At 43.6% G+C, this 20,762-nt stretch overlaps 1 protein-coding gene across 8 annotated transcripts in view; it reads right to left on the bottom strand.

The window, feature by feature from the left end:
- ARHGAP5 (Rho GTPase activating protein 5) overlaps positions 1-20,762 on the bottom strand; it is an 84,105-nt gene that overhangs the window by 46,158 nt on the left and 17,185 nt on the right. For 5 of the 8 annotated variants that reach the window (XM_073348976.1, XM_073348975.1, XM_073348978.1 and 2 more), the window contains one exon: positions 11,945-12,092. The exons of 1 other annotated variant lie outside the window; for it this stretch is intronic. In XM_073348976.1, the coding sequence (XP_073205077.1) occupies positions 11,945-12,092 (148 nt within the window). Of the gene's footprint in view, positions 1-10,648; positions 10,884-11,944; positions 12,093-20,762 lie in introns of those variants that run through there. 2 more of the 8 variants (XM_073348981.1, XM_073348977.1) reach the window with 2 other exon arrangements.

Here is a 20,762-nt window from a genome sequence, read left to right as displayed (position 1 = left end):
CCCTGCACGGAGTCCCTTTTGCTGCCATCTATGTGGAGGGATGCGCATTTCTTCGCATTGAAGCGGAGCCCCATCCAATCGGCAACTCGACTGGTGGCATCTAGCATACGCTGGAGGTTCTCTGGGTCATCTGCGATCAGGACCAGGTCATCCGCGTAAGCCAGGACACTCACCCTCTCGCCGTGGAGGTTGAAGCCGCCTGCGCCCTTGGAGATCGCTCGCAGCAGCGGCTCCATGGCGAGGTTAAAGATGATGGGGCTGAGGGGACAGCCCTGCTTGACTCCGCACCGGATCGGGATCTCGGCTGTCTCTCCTTCGACCGAGCGAATGGTGGTGCTGCATCCCTCGTACATCTCTTGGATCGCCCGGCGGAAGTTCTCTGGCATCCCAAACTCCTGGAGCGTGGCAAAGATGTGGTGGTGGGGCATGGACCCAAAGGCGTTGGCCAAGTCCAGCCATGCTATCGTACCCTGCCTCCGCACCCTTCTGGTCGTATCGATGATGGTTTGGAGGACAAAGTTACGTTCGTAGCAGCCCTCGCAGGACATGAAGCCTTTCTGGGTGGAGCTGATGGCCCCTCCACGCACTGACCACTCCGTGATCCTTGACGCCAGGCAGCTGGCATAGAGCTTGTACATCGTGGAGCAGAGGGAGATGGGCCTCCAATTGCTGGGGTCATCGCGCTCACCCTTCTTGTACACCAGAACCGTCATGGCCTTTTTCCAGGAGCTGGGAGTCCGGCAGAATCGCTTGCACTGGTTGAAGAGCGTGGCGAGGACCAGGCAGCCGGGATCTCGCTTTTTCAGGAGACTGTAGCGGATGCCATCTTTCCCGGGAGCTGTGTTTTTTGTTTTTGAGAGCCTGGCCAACACTTCCTTGGGCGTGAAGTCAGCTTCCAGGGCGCCCGCTTCGTCGACACGGGGCAGGGGGCGGAGGCATTCGGGGCGCAGCGCACCATCCTGGGCTGTGTGGTCGAATACATCCTTGAAGTAGCTGTAGAGGTGTTCGGGTGGGATCGTGCAGTAGGGCGAGGGCCCGTCGAGGATCTCTCTCATGACTTTGGGGCGGTTTGCCCGGTACAGCTTCTGGATCCTTGAAGCCGCTGCTGGATCGTAGCGGCAGTTGGCGCCTCTCCTTCTGGTTCCCCCGGTGGTGGTGTTGGGGTTTGGAGCAGGCGTTCTGTGGGCAGGCAGGGCGTTCTCCTGGGTGGGACGTCTCCTGGGAGCGGTTTCTGAAGACAGTTCTTGGGTGAGTCTGTCTACGAGGAGGTCAAAGTCGTCGAAGGAAGCTGTCGCTCTTAGCTCCGCGGTCCAGGCAGTCTGCCACAGAGTGGCAGCCCTTTCCACCGGCTGCTGGCCCTCATGGTCCTCGACCTTGTCTGAAGCAGACTCATCACCCGCACAGTCGACCCGCCGTCCATCCCGCGAGCCATCGTTCCCTTCGGTTGGGGGCTGGGGCGGAATCTCCGGCGGGATGCTGGCGTTACTAGTGGTCGGAGGGACGCGGTCCGGCTCGAGGGTTGCCGGGACGTTGCTGGTCCTCCTAGGGGTGGCTGCTGCTTGGGCGGCTGCTGCTGGAACATGAGATCCGCTGTTGGCAGCGTCCCGCAGGATGGACTCGGGGGTCGTGCTGGGCTGTCTGGTGAGGAGGGCCCGGTGGTTTTCTGTGGCTGCGGGGTTGGTTTCTTCAGTAGTGCGTGGAGCTTGCTGAGCGGCCTGTGGCTAGGCACTGGCTCCCTCGGCTGCTGGAGTTTGCAGGGCAGACTGAGGCGCGGCTCGGGCTCCTCCGGCGGTTGGGGTTCGCAGGGCGGCCTGAGGTGTGGCTCTGGCTCTTCCGGCGACAGGATCTCGAGCCGCTATGCGCGAGGGGGCACTGATCCGTCTGGGGACGGGAACGTGCTGGGCCGGGGGCAAGGTAGTGCTGAGCCGTCTCAGTATGGAGATTTGCCTGGCGACGTGGGAAGGTGAGACGGGCCTCCTGCTGCCGAGGACCTGGGTGGCATTTCCCGCGGCAGCAAGCACCTTCTCGATCGCAGCACCCTGTTGCGCTGGTCTGGCGACGGGGGCAGCCTTCTTGACGGCAGCTTGCACCATCGCTGTTCTTTGTTGCGGCTCAGGAGCGGTGGGCCGGCGCACAGCAGCAGGGCTGGGAGCCGGGGCAGGAGGCCGTGCGGTTCCTTTGGAGCGCTTCCTGCAGGTGACTTGGTGCGCCTTGCATTGTTTCTGTGTCTCGAAGGGCAGGCTGCAGAGGGCACAGCTGAAGGCGACCCGCTTGTTGTGGCATCGCTTTAGGTGCCTGGTGACTCCACCAAGGAGGTGGAAACTTCGGGGAGGGAAGCAGATGGGGCAGATGAGCGCGTCCGCCACGAGGGGGTACTGCAGGTAGACGGTGTCCTCATTACCTTGCAGTGGGGGTGTGCCGGTGGCACCTACAGTAGACTATACTTTTCTGCTAAATGCAGTTTCAGTTAAGCTAACATGCCCACTTTCCAGAAATTTGAGAGAGTGGGACGTCCTTGATTTTTCACCTATGTAGATAAAACTGCAGGATCCTAACATGTTAAGTCCCTTCCTTACCTCAGTAGAAGTGTGGAATTATCCAAAAAGGGCCATATTTTTGGAATTTAATATACCCACCATATACACACCCACATCGTATAGGATTTGAAAGTTTATTTTCTGTATGTTTAGATGAGATCTGATGTGGAGCTGCCAAGTGGTGCCAGTAGAAGAGGTGAAACAATGGTACCTATAATAAGAAAGGGTCTTTTTTTTTTTTGCACAGTTCCAGAAACATTGCAACATGACTACTGACTATAGTTATTACCGATTACATTAATCTCAACACCTTAATGTGGTATTTATTGGTCAAAGCTCCCAAATGACAGCATATTAAGAGATTTTTAGTGGTTTTGAATGGTCAAGGGTTTCCCACCCTGTCCCCCGAAAAAGATTAAACTGTTTAGCATGTGTCAAAAATAGCAAATAACATTTTGCAACATATTAACATGAAATATTTGCACATTGCATATTCTTAATTGTTGAAATATTTCACAAGTGATTATAACAGTTTTCTATATTTGCAACTGAACACTGCTGACCAGATCAACCTCAAACTAAAGGTTATGCATCAGGAGCATGCGTTCTCATAGCTCGCACAGCAGAGCTGCCAGATATAAATGTATGTGAATTTCAAACGTAATGCTTCTCGATTTGTAAGCTTTTGTTCATAAATGCATCCTCTAGTCTTCTTAAGGCACGCCTACACTACGACAGGGATCGACACAATGAGATCGATCCACAGGCAGTTGACGTAGCGGGCCTACTAAAACCCGCCAAATCGACTGCATATCACTCTCCAGTTGACCCCGTTCTCTACCCCTGACGAGAAGAGTAAGTTAAGTCGAGGGGAGATTTTCTCCTGTTGACCCCCTGCGGTGTAGACTCTGAGGTAACTCGACCTAAGGTACGTCGACTCTACTTATGTTATTCATGTACCTGGAGTTGCGTAGCATACGTTGACTTACTGCAGTAGTCCAGACATAGCCTTAGTACAAGATTTTAATTTGTAATAGCCTGTGCATGCACTACTAGATTTTGAAATATTCTAGAGACTAGCTCTTTAATTCTGTGTCACTTATGCACAGGTCAGTATTAGTGTTATGCATGACAATACACAGCTTCATAGTATGAATATGCAAAAGCTATTCATAATAGAGAAAGAAGTGGCCCAACAAGAAGTAGTGAAGACAACGTTCACAAACGTTCACGATGTGATGGAGAGACTGCCGAGACTCATCAAGCCCTCGGATCGCTACTCCTTCCTGCTTTTCCACGTGAGCACCAATGATACTGCCAAGAATGACCTGGAGCAGATCACTGCAGACTACGTAGCTCTGGAAAGAATAATAAAGGAGTTTGAGACGCAAGTGATGTTCTTGTCCATCCTCCCAGTGGAAGGAAAAGGCCTGTGTAGAGACCGTCGAATCGTGAAAGTCAACGAATGGCTACACAAGTGGTGTCAGAGAGAAGGCTTTGGATTCTTTGACCATGGGATGGTGTTCCAAGAAGGAGGAGTGCTAGGCTCCACCTAACGAAGAGAGGGAAGAGCATCTTCGCAAGCAGGCTGACTAACCTAGTGAGGAGGGCTTTAAACTAGGTTCACCGGGAGAAGGAGACCAAAGCCCTGAGGTAAGTGGGGACATGGGAGGAAGCACGAGCAGGAGAGTGCGAGAGGGGAGGGCTCCTGCCTCATACTAAGAAAGCAGGACAAACGCAAATTATCTGAAGTGCCTATACACAAATGCAAGAAGCCTGGGAAACAAGCAGGGAGAATTGGAAGTCCTGGCACAGTCAAGGAATTATGATGTCATTGAAATAACAGAGACTTGGTGGGATAAATCACATGACTGGAGTACTGTCATGGATGGATATAAACTGTTCAGGAAGGACAGGCAGGGCAGAAAAGGTGGGGGAGTTGCACTGTATGTAAGGGAGCAGTATGACTGCTCAGAGCTCAAGTATGAAACTGCAGAAAAACCTGAGAGTTTCTGGATTAAGTTTAGAAGCGTAAGCAACAAGGGTGATGTCGTGGTGGGAGTCTGCTATACACCACCGGACCAGGGAGATGAGATGGATGAGGCTTTCTTCCGGCAACTCACGGAAGTTACTAGATCGCAGGCCCTGGTTCTCATGGGAGACTTGAATCACCCTGATATCTGCTGGGAGAGCAATACAGCGGTGCACAGATAATCCAAGAAGCTTTTGGAAAGTGTAGGGGACAATTTCCTGGTGCAAGTGCTGGAGGAACCAACTAGGGCAGAGCACTTCTTGACCTGCTGCTCACAAACCGGGAAGAATTAGTAGGGGAAGCAAAAGTGGATGGGAACCTGGGAGGCAGTGACCATGAGATGGTTGAGTTCAGGATCCTGACACAGAGAAAAAAAAGGAGAGCAGCAGAATACGGATCCTGGACTTCAGAAAAGCAGACTTTGACTCCCTCAGGGAACTGATGGGCAGGATTCCCTGGGAGAATAACATGAGGGGGAAAGGAGTCCAGGAGAGCTGGCTGTATTTTAAAGAATCCTTATTGAGGTTACAGGGACAAACCATCCCGATGTGTAGAAAGAATAGTAAATATGGCAGGCGACCAGCTTGCCTTAACAGTGACATCCTTGCTGATCTTAAACACAAAAAAGAAGCTCACAAGAAGTGGAAGATTGGACAAATGACCAGGGAAGCGTACAAAAATATTGCTCAGGGATGCAGGAGTGAAATCAAGAAGGCCAAATCACACCTGGAGTTTCAGCAAGCAAGAGATGTTAAGAGTAACAAGAAGGGTTTCTTCAGGTATGTTAGCAACAAGAAGAGAGTCAAGGAAAGTGTGGGCCCCTCACTGAATGAGGGAGGCAACCTAGTGACAGAGGATGTGGAAAAAGCTAATGTACTCAATGCTTTTTTTGCCTCTGTCTTCACAAACAAGATCAGCTCCCAGATTACTGCACTGGGCAGCACAGCATGGGGAGGAGGTGACCAGCCCTCTGTGGAGAAAGAACTGGTTCAAGACTATTTAGAAAAGCTGGACAAGCAGAAGTCCATGGGGCCGGATGCGCTGCATCCGAGAGTGCTAAAGGAGTTGGTGGATGTGATTCCAGAGCCATTGGCCGTTACCTTTGAAAACTCATGGTGATCGGGGGAGGTCCCGGACAATTGGAAAAAGGCTAATGTAGTGCCCATCTTTTAAAAAGGGAAGGAGGAGGATACTGGGAACTACAGGCCAGTCAGCCTCACCTCAGTCCCTGGAAAAATCATGGAGCAGGTCCTCAAGGAATCAATTCTGAAGCACATAGAGGAGAGGAAAGTGATCAGGAACAGTCAGAATGGATTCACCAAGGGCAAGTCATGCCTGACTAAACTAATTGCCTTCTATGACGACATAACTGGCTCTGTGGATGAGGGGAAAGCAGTGGACGTGTTGTTCCGTGACTTCAGCAAAGTTTTTGACACCGTCTCCCACAGTATTCTTGCCAGCAAGTTAAAGAAGTATGGGCTGGATGAATGGACTATAAGGTGGACAGAAAGCTGGCTAGATTGTCGGGCTCAACGGGTAGTGATCAATGGCTCCATGTCTAATTGGCAGCTGGTGTCAAGTGGAGTGCCCCAAGGGTCGGTCCTGGGGCCGGTTTTGTTCAATATTTTCATTAATGATCTGGAGGATGGTGTGGATTGCACCCTCAGCAAGTTTGCAGATGACACCAAGCTGGGAGGAGAGGTAGATACGCTGGAGGGTAGGGATAGGATACAGAGGGACCTAGACAAATTAGAGGATTGGGCCAAAAGAAATCTGTTGAAGTTCAGCAAGTACAAGTGCAGAACTCTGCACTTAGGACGGAAGAATCCCATGCACCGCTACAGACTAAGGACCGAATGGCTAGGCAGCGGTTCGGCAGAAAAGGACCTAGGGGTTACAGTGGACGAGAAGCTGGATATGAGTCAACTATGTGCCATTGTTGCCAAGAAGGCCAATGGCATTTTGGGATGTATATGTAGGGGCATTGCCAGCAGATTGGGGGACATGATCGTTCCCCTCTATTCGACAGTGGTGAGGCCTCATCTGGAGGACTGTGTCCAGTTTTGGGCCCCACGCTACAAGAAGGATGTGGAAAAATTGGAAAGAGTCCAGCAGAGAGCAACAAAAATGATTAGGGGATTGGAACACATGACTTATGAGGAGAGGCTGAGGGAACTGGGATTGTTTAGTCTGCAGAAAAGAAAAAAGAGTAGGGATTTGATAGCTGCTTTCAACTACCTGAAATGGGGTTCCAAAGAGGATGGATCTAGACTGTTCTCAGTGATAGCAGATGACAGAACAAGGAGTAATAGTCTCAAGTTGCAGTGGGGGAGGCTTAGTTGAATATTAGGAAAAACTTTTTCACAAGGAGGGTGGTGAAGCACTGGAATGCGTTACCTAGTGAGGTGGTGGAATCTTCTTCCTTACAAGTTTTTAAGGTCAGGCTTGACAAAGCCCTGGCTGGGATGATTTAGTTGGGGATTGTCCTGCTTTGAGCAGGGGTTTGGACTAGATGACCTCCTGAGGTCCCTTCCAACCCTGAAATTCTATGATTCTATGATTCTCTGAACTGAAGAGGGATGCAAAGCATGTTACCAACCATGTTATTAACAATCTGACAAACCCACTGATCCTGAATCACATCTAGAAGTGAATATCAGCATATCTACCAGACTGCATGTAACATCAGATATACAAGAGACTCTACTGACAACAGCAGGTGTTGGTGAAGAACAAATGGAGAGATTGGTGAGAAGTACACTTGATTCTGATGGGACATCTAGCTTCTTCAGCTCAGTCAAGAAAATCTGTCATCAAAACATCTGCTGACATGGCCAAGAAGACCAAATTTGAAGTCTAGCAAGGGAAGGAGAATCACATTTCTGGACTGATAGCTACTTGCTTCCACAGAGCCCTGTCCTTAGCAAGACAAAGATGTTTCAATGGGAACTGTTCTTAGGCACATAATCCTGTTGGGTGATTATGTCAGACAGAGCTAAATTAGGGCATCAACTAGGAGTTCAAGCTGAAAGAATCCATGAGCTAAAAACCCACAAGAAAATAATCCACAGTGTACATAAGCGATGCCATGGCCATCACACCAATGATGGCTGGAGACAAACTCCACACTTTCGATGAATTGGCTGCTGCGCATTTTATGCATGTCCTAAAAGGATTAATTCTGTAATCCAAGTCTTTGAAAGATATGACAATAGTATCTCTAAAAAATGCAGAAAGACAGCACAAGACAGGATATAAGGTTAAGCTGCAAGCAGTATCAAGTGATTGGTGGACGCTCTGTGCCTCCATGGCCATCCTTTGACATTCAACAAGCAGTCACCTGTAAAATTCCCCAGTTAATATAGGGTTCAAAATGCACCTGAGAGTGAAGGAGCACACCCAGTACAAAACCACTCCTTCCTGGTGAACACTTTCCCTGTTATTAAGTAGCAAAGTCCATCACCAGCAAAAGTGCTGAAGAAGCCCAAGACTTATACAGTACAGTAACTCCTCACTTAACGTTGTAGTTATGTTCCTGAAAAATGTGACTAAGTGAAACAATGTTAAGCGAATCCAATTTCCCCATAAGAAGGAATGTAAATGGGGGGATTAGGTTCCAGCGAAATTTTTTTTGGCCATACAATACAGTACTATAGTTGGGTGATGCCCCCGCCTTACCCCACACAGGCACAGCCCACTGGCACTGGAGACAATTAGGCAAGCAAGGAGGCTGAAGGTGCTGTAGGCTAGGAGAAGCACATTGCGCAGCAGCAACTTCCCCGACTCTGCAAGCACCAGGGGCAGGGGGCCCAACCCTCAGCCCGCCCACTCTACCTCTTTCCCCCAGCCCCTACCCTTAACCCACCTCTTCTCCCCCGCACTTTCCCCCTTTACTCCACAGGCCGCATCCTCACTCCTCCCCCCTCCCTCCTGCCTGCAGCAATCAGTTGGCTCGCGACGGTCAGGGGGCAGGAAGGAAGCAAGGACTCAGCACGCAGCCTCCCCCCTTCCTCCCGCCCGTGGCAATCAGCTAGTCTGCAGCATTTGGGAGGCAAGGGAGGGAGGGGGAGCCTGCGCGCTGAGTCCTCGCTCCTCCCCCCCTCCCTCCTGAATGCCACAAGCCAGCCGATTGCCATGGGCAGGAAAAGGGGGAGGCGTTGATCCGCAGGGTCTGCCGGAGGACAGGAGGCACTATGAGGGTGCGGGGGGCGTAGGGGAGCGGATGGGGGGCTGTCAGCTGTGGACAAAGTAGGCAGCCAAACGATGTTCTAGTGAAGCATTGCACAACTTTAAATGGAACATGTTCTGTAATTCACCAGGGATGTAAGATTGAAACAACATTAAGTGAGAGGATGTTAAGTGGGGAGTTACTGTACTTAAGAGGAAGCAGTCAAAAGGATGTTTCTGCATGCTGTATATGCCAATATGGGTTTTGGGCCTCTTGGTGTCAAAGGAACCGTAGTAATTAGGTCACATGACAGATGTTTTACTCCTTGCTGTTCATTCTTTTAAAAAATTGAACACAGATATATGGACTGTAACAGTCACCACTATCAGCACAACTGACAAGCTTCAATTCATATCTGTGCATGCAATTTGTGATGCACTCACTCCTGACTTCTGCAACGTACTTCCTGCTGTACACGCATTAACAGGATGTGACTGTCATCCTTATTTGGTATGGGGGTGGGGGGGAGAATCTGTGTTTAATGCTGTTAAAACAAATGTAGCTTACCACTTCAGAGTCCTGCCAAGTAGGGAAAGACTGACAGACAAGCTGCAATTTCTGCAGCAAGGAAGTTGGTAGGAGTGCTGTATGACCAGAGCGAAAAAGAAAAGGAGACCCACAGAGATCTGAATTGCTCGTGCCTCAATCTAGCCATCAAAAAGGACAAATCACTGGCCAAACTCCCACTACATGAGGACAGTTTTGAAAAGCATGTCAAAAGAGCACCATGGCAAACAAAGATTTGGATGTCTCTGTGCACCGGAGCCCCCTCCCACACTCCGAACCCCTCAGCCCCAGCCCAGAGCCTGCGCCTACTCCCAAACCCAACCCCTATCCCAGCCCAGATCTAGAACGAAGATCTGCTCCAGGGTCTGTAAGAGGAATGACAAAAGGAAGGACTATTGCCTGAGTGGGGAAAGGATAGATATTCCCCCCCCCTTTTTTTTTTTTTTTTTTTTACTGGAAGGAAGTAGCTTTTGATCCAGGACATCCCCAAACACATTTCCTTTCAAAGCGGGTGGCAGTGAGACAGAACTAAGCCTGAAATTCTCCTTCTGGAACCCAATCCATAACATACTTCTGAAATTTAAGATGCTATCAGTAGAATAGATATGGCCAAATCAAATGCTGCTTCCTGTAGAATATCTGCAACCAACTGAATGCCCAATCCACATCAGCACTTTCTGAGTCTCCTCTTTTGAGAGGCCACCACAAGCCAAGAGACTGACTAAAATATATGATCCCTTCCAAGGCAGAAAAGGGATTGGTTAATGAGGGCAGGTTACTGGCTGAGAACATAAAGATGGCAAGTCTTTTCCAGCTGATTGAAAGTGAGCTGTAGCTCACGAAAGCTTATGCTCAAATAAATTTGTTAGTCTCTAAGGCGCCACAAGTCCTCCTTTTCTTTTTGCGGATACAGACTAACACGGCTGCTACTCTGAAACCTGTGATAAAAGGAAGAGTAACCCACTTCCCAAATCATTAGAGCTTTCCCTCCCACCCCCGCCCAAAGCAGAAGTCATATTTTCATCCCCTGTGTTTGATAACAATTATAGTTTGAATACTCCAGGTATTAGGATGTTATTTTTATCAATTTCTTTAAATTAACTTTTCTCAGAGAATTGAAAGTGCTCTCACAAAATTAAACGTCCAATTTCTCATTTGACAGCTGAAAGACTTATGAATATGCAAGAGTTTATTTAGATAAGATTGCATATTACCTATCTGTAGACTTTCTAAAAATTAATTTTTCCAAAATATCTGTTGATAAAAAAGTTATTTTAACTTAAAAAAAAGGAGTACTTGTGGCACCTTAGAGAGTAACAAATTAGGTGCCACAAGTACTCCTTTTCTTTTTGCAGATACAGACTAACACGACTGCTACTCTGAAACCTTATTTTAACTTAGAACATTTTATTCCCATTTTTAAGAGAACATTTTTGATTTGGGCAATGGATTCACCACCACCGAACATATTCATTTGCCATACTCTGGTAACATTTGCAAGCCAACATCAAGTAGACTACCGTTATACAGTGCCTTCTCTCTCTCTCTTTTGGGGTGGGGGTCAAACACCAGCTCTTGCCTTCAGGCATGGAAGCCATGAAAGAAAAGTGTTAGAGACAGACAATTCAGTTTCTTAATTCTCTGATGCCACAAAAGGTCAATGCCTGATCAATTCATCTAATGTATGTACATCATATCAATGCCATGTATAACAGATGGAACTTCTCCATGGTGATGACTATTAGTCATACCACCTGTAGTAGCTCTCTTAGAAACATTACAATAGCACATACTAAACAGCATTTCTATTACTGATAAAAATATCCAGTTTCATTTTACTAGCAATAGATATACTTTGTCACCCTACGATCAATGGGATGCTACGGGGGATAAGAATGCTGGCCAATATGAATCAGTAACATCTTAGTATGATACTTCCACCGGCCTAAAAAAAAATACCAAACAGATTAAGTATGTGTGTTATGTTGTATTACAGAATGTGCATGCATATACTTTCTTCAAATATTTTTCACTATTAGAGAATTCTCAGAAGTGTTAAACTGGACTACACAATCAAATTATTTTTCTTTCAATGTACTGCATGAACAGTAATTTCTACATGAAAAATGTTAAATATCATAAGAGAACTACTAAGAAGAGCATTATTTTGTCAATTTAAAAAGAAAATTTAAGTTGGTAGAAAGGATTTTATTGAACAAATTGCACTCATATTAAAATCAAGCAATTGTTTTTGCCACCTGAAAAATGTGGATTGAGTTTTTTTTAATATATGATTATGCAAAATATATTAGCGACAATCATGGTGCCATTGTGTTAAAGTTCTAAATAATTCTACTGACAAAAATGAAGCTAGCCACTTATTTAAAGAGCTGCAGTGGCTATATTTAAAAATTGTGTGTGTAAATACCCATAAAACCAGTCATTTTAAGCATATGATCTAAACATACTTGATATTCCTGAAGTGTATTTTTATCTTACAGTAAACAATCTTAAAATTGTACGAATATGTACTTGTATGTCAACGTCAAATTATAAAATCAATTTCACAACTAAAGGAAAGACACACATTCCTCGCTGAAAAGGGTAAAAATCTTTCTTCCAACAATACTTCTATCCTACCTGTATCTTCAATAAATTCCACACATTTTTCAACAAACAGTGGTATAGGCTTCTCAGGTGTAACCAGATCCTGTAGGGGCATCCCAAAGTAATTACTTTCCCAGTTTCTACGGGTTGGAGGATTGAATGCCTTAGTTTTCTTTTTCTGCTACAACAAAACATACCACAGTTACTCCAAAAATATTATTAAAGCAGTGTAATAAAACATTCACAATACAAACCCTCAATTAAGATCACATCTACAGTATGTGAGTTTTCCTTAACAGCAAAACTTAAGTAAAAAGATGTTTAAAATAGTGTGCTTTAAGTAGAAAGCATTCAATCATTTCCATTCTGTTAGGTCATATCTGCACCAGAAAGCAAACAGGATGATTTTTTAAAAAAAAGACAAGAACAAATATGAAGCCCCAGGAATCATAATATACTATTTGTCTAGAGTTGCAATGATGCTTTTTCTTCTGTATTTAAACTAATTAACATGTTAACATGAAACACCATTCAGAGTGAAATTATAATGATGCCATCTTTCACAACAAAACTACAGAAGTCAGTTATGATTATGCATACACAAAAAAAGATGTAATAAAGATTCACACTGACAACAAAAGAGGAAAGAATATTTCTGCATCTTTTGAGAACCAAGTTGCTAGAACTCTGAATGACTCTTCAGTATGTTTTATACTAAGGATACTGCATTCTGCGCACTAGTTATTTTACAGACACACACACACGCAGAATTATCCCACAACAAATGTAAAATAAAAGTATAATGTAGCATCAGTTTGACATCTAGGACCCATTCATTGGTGCTTATTAAAAGTTTTGCCATTCGGCTTGTGATTTTGGCTTAAAAAAAAAAACAGTTTGTACTGGATGAAAACTAAAGAGAAAATGGCTGAATTTCACGTCCAAGTCTTTTACTATTAGCATGTGCAGGAGCTTTCCACAATGAAATTCTTGTTTCAGCTACTAAACTGATGAAAATAATCCTGATATCAAACATTTTATCTGTCAAAAATGTAGTACTACTGGACTGTTTGCAGCTACATATCCACTTTTTACATTTCACTTGTAAAATCAGCACCTAAATGTGGAAATTAAACTAGCAACCAGAAATAAATTTTACATTTCATGTACAAGTTACAGACATACAAAAATGTCAAACTAAACTAAGATCAGAGTCAAGTATGTGTCAACACAAAAATGCAATTATGTGTCAACACTTATAAAATAGTGCAAGAGTAGTGAGTTGGGGGCCATCTAAAAACCACAAAAGCTTTTGAATTTGTTAAGCAACTTCTCAGTAAAACATCATTTAAACTGCTAACCATAATTACAGTTCTGCTGATATGTCCACAAGATTATCACCTGAATTAATATTTAGAGTACAGCATATAATCCAAAATTTTATTTTAGGAAAAAATTCCATACCAACTCATCATCTTGCAAGACACAAGGACCTATTAGGATATATGAAGACAGAATTTTTTGGAAGTTATTTCTTCTGAAATTTCACACAATTTCTTCAATCTCGTGTTTACAGGAGGGTATTTTCCTTGGCGTGAAAGTAATTAAAAATGTATCTGTTTCCAGTCAAAGCAAACTGAAGTTGCACAGGATAAAACACTGCAGCATCCTCCCCAATAATGTGAAAAAAACCAGACTTCAATAGAAATGTCTACCTTCTAAACTGGGTTGCATATAACAGATTATTAAAAGTGACTGCTTCCCCCCAAAGCTGAGTATTTGTAAGGTATTTATTACCCCTTTGCCTACTACAATGCTGCTCCTTCTAAGGAGACTTAGACCAGCGTACACAAGAATAACATCCTCCCTACCTCACATGAGTGTTGTGAGGGATAAAATTAATTAATGATGGAGAAGCACACACATACTACAGTGAGGATGGATACATGTGTTAAGTTCTTCTCTTGGTGTTTTCTTGAGGAGGCTAGAAGAAGGCCAGAAGCGGTGCTGGTGCATCTTCCCATTGGAGCAATTTGAGCAGGACAGGTAAGGCAACTGAGGCAAAGCCATGCCTGCACATGAGCACTATATTCTGTGCACAGCCACACCAGAGGCCTGTTGGCAGTGGGATAGGGCAAGAGAACAAAAAGCTAAGAGGGATAAAAAGTGTTTTTCTCAGGGTCAGTTCTCACCCTCATCAACTCCTTGCTTCAGAGTTCCCTCTAAGTATGTGCTTCACTCATAGTTCAGACATAAGGAACTTAGGATGTTTGGCTTTGAAAAGACTTGACAGTGTGGGTACTTCCTGACCTTGAAGCTCCTGCAGGAGAAAGACCATGCTGCACTCAAACGAAAGCTGACCCACTGCCAATAAGATTAAAAGCTGCAGACACAGCAGTGTGAACCAGGACACTGAAATTTCCTTGTTTTTGAGTACTTGACTTTGCAACTGTAATATTTTGTTAAGGTATTTTTAAAGGTAACGTCCTACTTTTTTTAAAAAGCCTACTGAGAACAAAAAACCCACAGGAATTACATGTGGAACCATGACTACCAGACAGCTCATTAGAAGAGTTGGAACCATGAGAGCCAGAGCACCCAAACTACTTGAGTTAACTGAGTAACTGATAGCGGTTAGCCTCTGAGCAGAACAGAAACTATAAAGGGAAAAGACATTTTGCCAGTGCGTTTCACAGCTATTTGGAAGACAGCACAGGACTATTGAGACTCCAAGACCCTGGATTCAATTGAAAGTTCTGGAGGAGAACGTTTTCTAGGAGTTAAGACACACTTCTGCACTTCCCCTTCACAGATACTCCCTGCCCTTATCTGCCCCATTTCCCCTGTCAGACTCCTGCCCCACCCACTCCACCTTCCAAGCTCCTATCCACATGAACACTGCTCCTGTCCCTTCCCCGTTCCCATCCACATGCACATGCCTCCTGCCCTCTCTTACCACCTGTTTTTAGCCTGTTCCTGTCTATTCCAGCTTGTCCCTGCCCTCCCTCTCTGCATTCATCCAGCAAGTTAAATTATTTCCTCCACTACTGCATGGTGCCTGGGTAAAATGGGTTTGTTCGGGGTGGGAGAGAGGGGTATTCAGTACACAGGAAAGTTTTCCTGCTCCCCGTTTTTGTGCTCAGCACTACACAGCCAGGACAAGCTATTGCAGGAAAAGTCCTCAGTTTTGCCAACCTCAAAAGTTCTAAAAGCAGGAGTCAGACCCCAAAATAATCACGATTGGCCCAAAAAACAAGTATTTTTTAAATACACCAAAAAGTACAAGAAAATGTTTTCATTTTCCCCTGGTCATCCTGAATGTGTGTATGGCAAAACAGTGTGGCCAACTCTCCCAATTCGTAAGGTAAGGTGATTTTGGCCCCTGCTGCAGGAACTCTCGCAGGCTGCCTGATGATGTGGATCTGTCAACTTCTCTCCAAATCCCAAAATTTTAATGAATTCTGCGCTGTCCCCGGCATCATCTTGACCTGTCCCCCAGCCGATCAATGTATGCACCTCCCAGCCTTACATCTTCCTCTTGCTCATCAATGTACCTCTGCTCCTCCTGAGGTTCTTCACCCTTCCTCCTCGGGGGGATCCAGCTCTATCAATTTTTCCTCTCTCTCTCACACACACACACGATAAAGGGGAGGGGAGGCTGAAGGAGTAGAGAGGAGAAATCCATTTGTCACGTATTCAAAAATATAAGGTTTTGGACTTTGAGTGACAAAAGTCCCCTGAAAAATACGTTTGCAGAAGACAAAAAAATGGTGGTGATATTGAAAGGTCCCTCCACCAAGTAGATTCATGGGTAGGAATACGACACACATATATTGCTTGTGACTTATAATACTGAAATATGAATATGAAATAGCTAAATGGTAAGATTAAGAGTTATATTTTAATAATTTATATTTATGAATAGTTAATGAACTTAGATAAGGTAACACTTAAGTCAGGGCCTTATTGGCATAAGTGTGGTTTTGCCAATTCTCCTCCTCTCATACAGATTTGCTTAAAATGATGTTATTATTGACATAATAAAGGTGTCATGTTGTGCTGGAAGTTCTGAGATAAAAATACACAAACCTGTAATAATGAGAACCCCCTTCTCATGGGAAAATCCAGGGGAAGGATGACACAAACATGACGACATGGAAATTAAACAGCAAAAGTTGTGTAAACTGAAGCGTGTGCATGCGTATTACCTAAAACGCTTGCTTAATGTGCTTAAAATTGATTGACGTTAAAAAATATGTAACGAGGAAATGTATAAAAGGACCGAAATAAACAAGGCCCAAATTGGAGAAACAGCAGACCAGAGACTGAAGAAACAGACTGTGTGATCAGAGGAGTTGACAACCATCATGGAGTATAGGAGAACTTCTAGGTCCCCCAGAATATGGTAATTTGGGACCCATAACAATTCTGTCTTATTGTTTATTGGCTGTCAGAAATATATGTTCAGACAGTATAAGTGACAAGTCTGTCTGAAATTGTATAAATAAAGGCAGAAATTAAGCAAGCCTAAATTGGGTAAATGGGCAAAAATCTTCAGCCACATTTATAGAAACATTTAAAAATAATGCTATTAGGTTTCAATCATGATTGAAGAAGGGGAAATTTAAGTGAATTATAAACAATACATTTTAAGCAAGTATTTGAATGTAAATGTTTTCCTGAAACATATGCCCAAAAGAGAGATCTGCCTTTCTGCTTACTACAATTTTAACTTCATCATCATCATCATCACTTACAGTAGTTTTCCGTAGATTTTGTCACATGGAAGGATTGAGACATGCATGAATATCCTGCTGTAGCAGCCTGGTTTATAAATATCGTCATCCGCAACTCACTGGCAGCCGAAAAAAAACTTACTTTCAAGCTATAAAAAGATTTAATTCTTGCAGATTCATAAAGGTTGAACTAATAGGGATATTCAAAATCCAACATCTATTGTGGTCCTGGAAGCACTATTAGGTGTTTTTCCATTTGCCACAATTTTAACTTCTGTGGACAAATAAGTCATTGCTTGTCCTTTAGCTCATTGTCTCCAAATTATCCTATTCAACGTTCCCACACATGCAGTTATTGTGGCTTGGAAAGTGTCAATATATAATCAGGCTAGACATGCATCATGTAACTTTTGGGTCATCTTCTCTTTCATTTCCAAGCAATTCACTGTATAGCTGTAGTTAAAAAGTTAAACTGTGCAGATTCTTTATTTTCATACTTTGCATCTCCACCAAATTCCTCCATATGCCCAGTGTATGCTCAGTCACAATACAGCTTCTCCAATTTCTTGATCAGGAAAAGCAAAAACCACTTTTCCCCATTCATAAAATAGCAATGTGCTCCTTTAGCAGTGTATTATATCCTAAACTGACCTTACTTCAGATCACCAATCTATTTGTACATGTCCTGGAGTTCAAAAGACCATAATTTTATAAAAACATGAACGCTAACACATTTCTAAGTCTTTAACAGAAGATTTTCTCGATTTATGTATCACAATACAATTTTTCCCAAATATTAGGTGGTAAACTTTAGAGAAGGTTACCTAGGCTACTTTGATTATGACTTTTTAGCAATACTTGTAGAACAGGCTGACTGCTGCCACATGAACCATTGTGTATTTAGCCTATAAAGGTAAGAGGCTGTGGTACTAGTGTCAAGTCTAAGGGGAATACACTGAACACCTCGAGATGATTAATAGTACCTGGATCAAGAACCAGGTGAAGAAAAACAAGCCATCTTGAACATCTTACTTCTGAAGTCAGTATTACAATTTACAAGCAGAACCTAAAGACCTTGTCTGGAATTAATTTCCATTTCAGGCATGAGTGTAGCTGCAACAGCGCAAACCCTTAGTACAGATGAGGAAAACGTCAGTTCACACTTGTGAAGTTTACCTGAATTTCCAGCAGGTGTGCGCCACCACTGGAAATTGTGACTGTCTACAGAAAGAGTCTACATCAGTGCAGCTACACTAGTGGTTAAAAATGGGGCTAATTCCTGGTACAAAGAAATTCAAAGATCTAACAACTCCACATTGAACCCCAGTCCCATTCTAGGTATAACTAAGGGTACCATCTACACTGCAGCTAGAGATATAATTTTCAATTCAGATAGACTACATGTGCTAGCTTTGACTCATCTAGCTTGCTAGAAAATACCTCTGTAGAAATGGCAGTGTAAGCAGCAGCATGGACTAGCCGCCTGAGTTCAATCCCATCTGAAACCTAGGTAAGTACTCGGGCAGCTAGCCCACACCACTGCTGCCACCTCGCTACTATTTTTAATGCACTAGCTCAATTAAACACTAGTGCATGTACATCTACCCGAGCTTGAAATTACACCTTGGGTCTAAGGGTTATGTCTAATTTCCAAGGTAGTTCCTGGAACCTTTTGGATTCAAGCCTCTGAAGTCAAGTCATACATTGTCCCAGGAAAGGATGTGACAGGCCTGAGAGATCATGAATTAGTCAGACTGTCGGGAGAAAAGGATAATCTTCCATTGCTCTGAAGAGAAGGGAGCACAAATTACTGTCACCCCAAGCTCCCCTTTAGAACCAACAACATTCTGATCCAAAGTACTCCAAAAGGTAAGAGAGCAGACAGACTGTCAAGAATCACATCTGAGGGGCCCAGAATTCAGACAGTCAGGATTCCACACCCCTTCTGACTCCAAGACCCTTCCAAACCCAATGAATGCTACTGCCTGTACACTAAACTCTTATCACTGGCTCTTCATACTGGGCTCAAAGACAGTGCTCAGATTCTTCCCTTCTTTTTCTGATGGTCAGAGACAAAGGCATTAAGAATTCTCTCAGGCTTTGTCTACACTGGACTTTCATCAGTGAAACTTTTGTCGTTGAGGGGTGTGAAAAAACCACACAGCCCGAACAACAAAAATTTTGCCAACAAAAAACACCGTCATGAACAGCGCTTTGTTGGCAGGAGAGCTCACCTGCCGACAAAGCTATCACCGCTCACTGGTGGACTTTTTTTTTTTTTTTTTTTTTTTGTCGGCAGGAGAGCTCTCTCCTACCAACAAAGAGCAGCTACACTGTGCACCTTTTAGGGTTCAGGGGAAAAAGGCCATGGGGGAGGGGAAGGGACGAGAAGGGACTTCTGCATAACTACTTAAACACAGCCTCCAGTCCAAGGCCAGAATTTTTGGATTTTGTGAACTGTTTCACTCTGAAGCAGCCCTGCATCCTGAGGGATTTAGGAGTCTCTGAAACAACAGGAATGAAAGAAACGGAAATAGTCCTATTAAGCTCAGCACTCTAGGTTCTCTGTGTTAATGGTAGCTCCAGCCAATGCTCCTGCTTAACTTAATCTACAAAGCCAATACACTGATTGCAGAATCCTTTAGCAAAAGAACTTCTGAGGAACTTTCAGCATTTGGAGTACTGTTTTCTCTTGGATACTTTGTCTGAATACAATATCTGAGATCACTTGAATCCAGAGTTCTATGCAGAGATGTTGCATTTGAGCAAATAAAAGGAGCAATGATAAACTTGCCCTAAACAAGTAAACATTTACATAATTTTACTTCTTCCTAAGTTAGAAATGTTAAATAGTACTGAGCACTTAAAGAAAAATGATGGTTCAGAGGCCTGCTCCCTCCAATAATAGGAAAGGAACACAGAACAGGAGGCACAGCCCCTTTCAGACACATGTGAAGGCTTGTATACCAGCCCCACATACTGATTTCCAGATGATTCTGTGACTAAAAGGCACTCTTAAAAGTGGGGATCTGCAATGGCAATACTTGACAGAAAAGCAACCAAAAACCTAGCAACTCAAATAAAAAAATAATAATAAAAAAAGTGTTTTAATCTATAATCATTAGCCATGTACAAATCTGGACTCATTAACTATTTACACAGTTCCATGACATGCTGACCAAGACCATCTTAATCAAAGACATCAGCAATTTACAAAGACTCTTCTATTACGACAAACATACACAGTACCAAGGAAAGGCCAGAAAAGTGCTTCCTTTAATTTAAACAAGCTGTTCTGGTCTCATCCTAAGCAAAAAAGCATCCACTCCGAGCACAAATTAAATACAAAAGCCCCTCAACCTGATCAGCTTATTGGATTTTTATTTTCTCAACAAAACTCAGCTATATGCCTAGTTTCAACTATTAAGAGAAAATCAAAATACTCACATTATAAACCAATAACCCTAACTTTAAAGCAATAACACGGCAGCAGGGGTAGTTATAGATGTAGCTTTTTGCATTCAAATGTTTTCTGATTTTATATATATTTTATATTTCTTTATATACATAAACATATATAAAGAAATATAAAAATATCTTATTGGCAAATAACTAGAGCAAGATTTTCTTTGCTAAAGACATTTCTAAATAGAGAAACAGAGCCACACAAATGCTGACGCAATATACTTTTATCCTCTCATCCAATTTGTACACTCTACAGAAAAGTACTTTTATTTTTGGCACAGCACAAGAAAAAATTAGTTTGCATAAGTTTTCTTTATTGTGTGGGTATTTTGTTTTAAATACTTACTTCTACTTTCAATAGTATATCAAGCTTTTTACATTAGACAAAGAAAAGATGTGTATACATTGTCTTGGTTAGAGACTATGGAACAAAGAGTCAACTCTAAGTGTAAAAGTCTATACGGGAAAATTCTGCCTTCAGGTACATAATTACTTTGATTCATAGCAGACAGAAAATTAAAAACCTAAAGATTTTCCACAACCTTCTACGTGAAGAGTCCTCTGCAGTTCTATACAAGAGACCCAGATTAAATACCAAGTCTTTCACTCCCTTAGCCAGAAAAGAAAGGAGAGTGTGTTTCAACAACAAC

The sequence above is a fragment of the Lepidochelys kempii genome, chromosome 6 (genome assembly GCF_965140285.1).
Source record: "Lepidochelys kempii isolate rLepKem1 chromosome 6, rLepKem1.hap1, whole genome shotgun sequence".
NCBI classification, from domain to species: domain Eukaryota; kingdom Metazoa; phylum Chordata; order Testudines; family Cheloniidae; genus Lepidochelys; species Lepidochelys kempii.
The sequence above is the reverse complement of the archived record's forward strand: the minus strand, read 5'-3'. Positions and strand labels throughout refer to the sequence as shown.